Below are 3,961 nucleotides of genomic sequence, written 5' to 3'. Positions count from 1 at the left end.
ATTCCTGCTTGTTCCAGTCATGAATGCTTTGAGGAGTAATGGTGGGACAAGAAGCAAGGTTTAAATGTTTGATGGGAGCCACCAGTTGCAGGGAGATAGAATTAATTATGAGATGGCTTGGCCTGTACCTTGCCCACTTATTATTCCTGATTTTTTCTCCCTTTCCATGTGATGCCCAGCAACGCTTTCACGCTTTCCTCCTTCAAGTTGCTTTGGGATGACCACAGGCCCTGAAGCAACTTTAGGTGAAACTGGTCTTGGAGAACTACCTTTGTGAGATGCTTGGCTACTGTGCTGCCCTTAACCCTGCTAATCAACTGTTGACTCCTGTGAAGGCTGTGTTTGGTGTGAAGGAGTATCACTGTGTTTGTGTTTTGGCATATCGCTCTGCACCCCTGGTACCTGTGGACTGGCACTCTGCTAAAAGTAAAGCCCTTTCCAGCAAGTGGAGATCACATTTGCTCCGCAAATTTCACACTAAACCTACCATTCCACAAGTCCTTCTGCCTATTCCAGTTATAGCCCGTTAACCATTTTTCTCCTCCACCTCCTTGCCCCTATCTCTCACTGTATGACCCTCCCCACGTTGGGAACCGAGCAGCGGAGCATGGTGCAGTGCCTGCCCTCACTCTGCTCCATGTCCCTCCGTCTACTTTGCAGCCCATCCCGGACACAAGCCCCATGAAGCGCTCAGTCTCCACACTGACCCCGCAGCGCCCTCATGCCATGCACCTCTATGAGTACTCCCTGGAGCGCATGCCACCAGAGCAAGGGCATCACCACCATCACCACCGCTGCCACCGGCGGAAAGAGAAGAAGCAGAAGTCCTTGGACAGGTCCCCCCATCAGCTGGCCGATGGAGAAGCTGGTAAGTGCTTTGCAAACAAGGATTTGTCCCTCAGCCTCCTCCCTTCAGGATGCAGAGAGGTCATCTGATGTGACTTGGGGTCCCATCTGTGTGGAAGGACACCCTGCCCCTCACTCGGGAGTTCCTCACGTAGTGGTGACCCTCAACCAATATTCTCCTTTCAGTGGCCCAGTCTGGTGAGTCTTCTTCCAAGGACAAGAAGCAGGAACGCGGCCGGTCCCAAGAGAGGAAGCAGCACTCTTCTTCCTCCTCTGAAAAGCAGCGCTTCTACTCCTGCGACCGCTATGGCAGCCGGGACCGTTCTCAGGCCAAGTCTACTGATCAGAGCAGGCCCACCTCACCCAACGGAGGTCCAGAGCAAGGTCCACACAGACAGGTGAGGAGATGCAGGGTGGGAAAAGAGCCCTAAGGTCTTCCAGAGATGCACGCATGTTTTCTATGCTTTGCCTAAAATAAAGGAGACAGAATGGGAAAGGCTAGGCAGTAGGAGGTAAAGCCTTTGGGGTCCTGCTTCGTGCTTCAAATCCAAGACAGGGATGGAAATATTGCTTGATGGCCTTCTAGTAGTCACCTATAGAGTGAGTGACTCAAGGCATCTCCCAGACACCCCACTCAGTCTTGTTGGATTGATAACATGGCACTTGTTAACATTCAGGTATTTTCTTTGTTAGTTAGTCCCTCTCTTTGGGAGATGCAGCTTTTCCCAGAAGCCCTGGCCCAGAAGGGTTCACCAGGTCCTTACCAAAAAAGAGAGGCTGGCTTTGAGCTTCACCCTGCCAACAAGGTGGCTTCGTTCCAGCTACAGCCAAGCCAAAAATCAGAACAGGTTTGGTTCAAAAAGTGGTTCTTTGCAGGTTTGTTTTTGTTTTTGTTTTTTAGTTAAAAAAAAAACAAAAAAGGAGAAGGAGACAAGAAAACCAAGCTATAGATGTTTCATTTTGGGTCAACTCCCAATGCTTTCTTTGACCCACATAGAAATGTTGTGCATCTTCACTGTTTCCTTTTCAGTGCAGGTGAAATTTTAAATATAAATCCCACTTCATGATGAATCTGGGAAAAGCATCTTTTTTAATGAGATGAGACTTCTTGGAATTTCAAAATGCTTCTGCAAGGCAGAGCTTGTTGGACATTTTGAAAAGAGACCTCACAGATTTTTTTTACAATCAAGACCACTTCCTGAATTGGTCCTGGATAAAAGACGTTTGTAAATCTTGCAAAACCATTTTTGGACAGCTTAATACTTACCAGAACAATTTAGTTCTGCTTTCTTTTGTAAGTATTGTAGTTGTGAGGTGCTCAGCTGCAGGACCCTGGAAAAAGCAGATCATCTTCCCCGAATGTTGGGACATTGTAGGTCACTGGATGGTGGTCACCATCTCCTCCATTACTATGGGGAGGCAGCTTGACTGGGGAGCAGGTACCCGGGATGGGACTATGGATCTGTAGCAGAGAGAAAGGTTGGAAAGGGAAGGAGCCAGAGAAAGGAGCAGGTGAAAAATGAAAGAAGATAAAAGCAAAGACTCAGATTCCAGTCAAGTCCAACCAACGACCCAACCCCACCATGCCCACTAAACCATGTCCTGAAGTGACACATTCACGTGTTTTTTTAATACCTCCAGGGATGGTGACTCCACCACTTCCCTGGGCAGCCTCTTCCAATGCTTGATCTCTTTTTCAGTAAAGTAATTTTTCCTAATATCCAATCTAACCCTCCTCTGGTGCAACTTGAGGCCATTTCCTCCCATCCTATCAACAACTCATGGCAACTGTGGCTAAAACAGCCTCTACATGCAGAGGCTGTGCTGAGTCTCCAGCACTGCTGGGCTTGCCCTCAAAACTGTGCTGGAAAAACCTGGCAGAGCAAAATGAGCAGTGATTGATAGCCCAACAAGCAACAACCTGATGTTCTTATAGGAAGGAAAAGCTGCTATTTAAAGATTAAAGGTCTGGGCTCAAAATGTTAGGTCACGAAAGGATGAGGGATTTTTAAAATGCACTTGCAGGGTTGTTCATGTACTGCCCTGGAAGAATGTAAAGAGAAATGCCAAAACCAGGGCCCATTCCTCTCTCTCATGGCATTTTTTAACTTACTGTAGCTTAGTTCACTCCCACATGTCACTATTTGTAACTCAGGAGGCTGCCAGACTTTTCTACCACTCAAAAATCAAATGTGTAATATTAAAGAGGAGAAGATGAGCATGTTTTAATTTGGTTCTTTGGAGGGGTTTTTGGTTGTTTTCTTTTTTTTTCTTTTTTCTTTTCTTCTTTCAGAAAGTGGCTATTTAATCAAAATATATTTCATTCAGAAAACTACAAACAAAAAATAGCCTGCCCCCAAATCCTCCTTCCACGTAATGTAATTTTGACCACAGAAATGCTCCCCAGCATCAGCATTCACATCTGTTGGGTGATGTTCTGAAAAAATCTCTAAAGCAGATGGTGCTGTTTTGCAAAACTGTATTTGCAAAAAAAACCACCCCAAAACCATAGGTTTTGAGCTGCTCCTGCCTAGTCCAGGTAAGGTGCATGTTGATCCTGTATATGGTGTGGATGCCTTCCCTCCGGACAGTGTCCCCTTCTGTTGGAGCCGTCTCCCAGTTTGCGTCCTACTAATACTCTGATCGTTTCTGTTCCTATTCACTGCTCACAGAACTTCAGTTCTCCAGCTCTTTACTTCTTGTGTTGAATTATTTCTCGAGAACCTCCTCCCCCTAACTGTGCTTGTCTAAACTCTCTCTTTTTCGCTTTTCTTTCCTCTTGTGACTTGTCTCTCCCTCCTGTTGCTTCTCCTTCTGTTTTATACCTGCCTGCCTTTGTGTTTGTCCGGTGTTTCCCTTTTTTATTTTTTGATTTGCTTTGTTCCAATTTTTATGTAGGGCAGTGGTTCAGTTAATGGGAGCCCCTTGCTGTCGACATCTGGTGCTAGTACCCCATGCCGGGGTCGGAGGCAGCTCCCACAGACGCCACTGACCCCACGCCCCAGCATCACTTACAAGACCGCTAACTCCTCGCCCGTGCACTTCACCAGTTTCCAAACCGGCCTGCCCACTTTCTCCCCGGGACGCCTGAGCCGCGGCTTGTCCGAGCACAACG

At 47.0% G+C, this 3,961-nt stretch overlaps 1 protein-coding gene across 1 annotated transcript in view; it reads left to right on the top strand.

Annotated features, from left to right (window-relative positions):
• The window catches only part of LOC104545275 (voltage-dependent N-type calcium channel subunit alpha-1B-like), a gene marked incomplete at both ends in the record, with an annotated part of 87,672 nt that extends 83,718 nt beyond the window's left edge, over positions 1-3,954 (top strand). The window contains 3 exons of the mRNA XM_010190371.1: positions 661-868; positions 1,033-1,244; positions 3,745-3,954. Coding sequence (XP_010188673.1) covers positions 661-868; positions 1,033-1,244; positions 3,745-3,954 — 630 coding nt within the window. The remainder of the gene's footprint in view (positions 1-660; positions 869-1,032; positions 1,245-3,744) is intronic.
• Positions 3,955-3,961: the final 7 nt, after the last annotated feature.

Source organism: Mesitornis unicolor, unplaced genomic scaffold (genome assembly GCF_000695765.1).
Source record: "Mesitornis unicolor isolate BGI_N332 unplaced genomic scaffold, ASM69576v1 scaffold4738, whole genome shotgun sequence".
Classification (NCBI taxonomy): domain Eukaryota; kingdom Metazoa; phylum Chordata; class Aves; order Mesitornithiformes; family Mesitornithidae; genus Mesitornis; species Mesitornis unicolor.
Note: the sequence above shows the minus strand (reverse complement) of the source record. Positions and strands in the feature narration are given on the sequence as shown.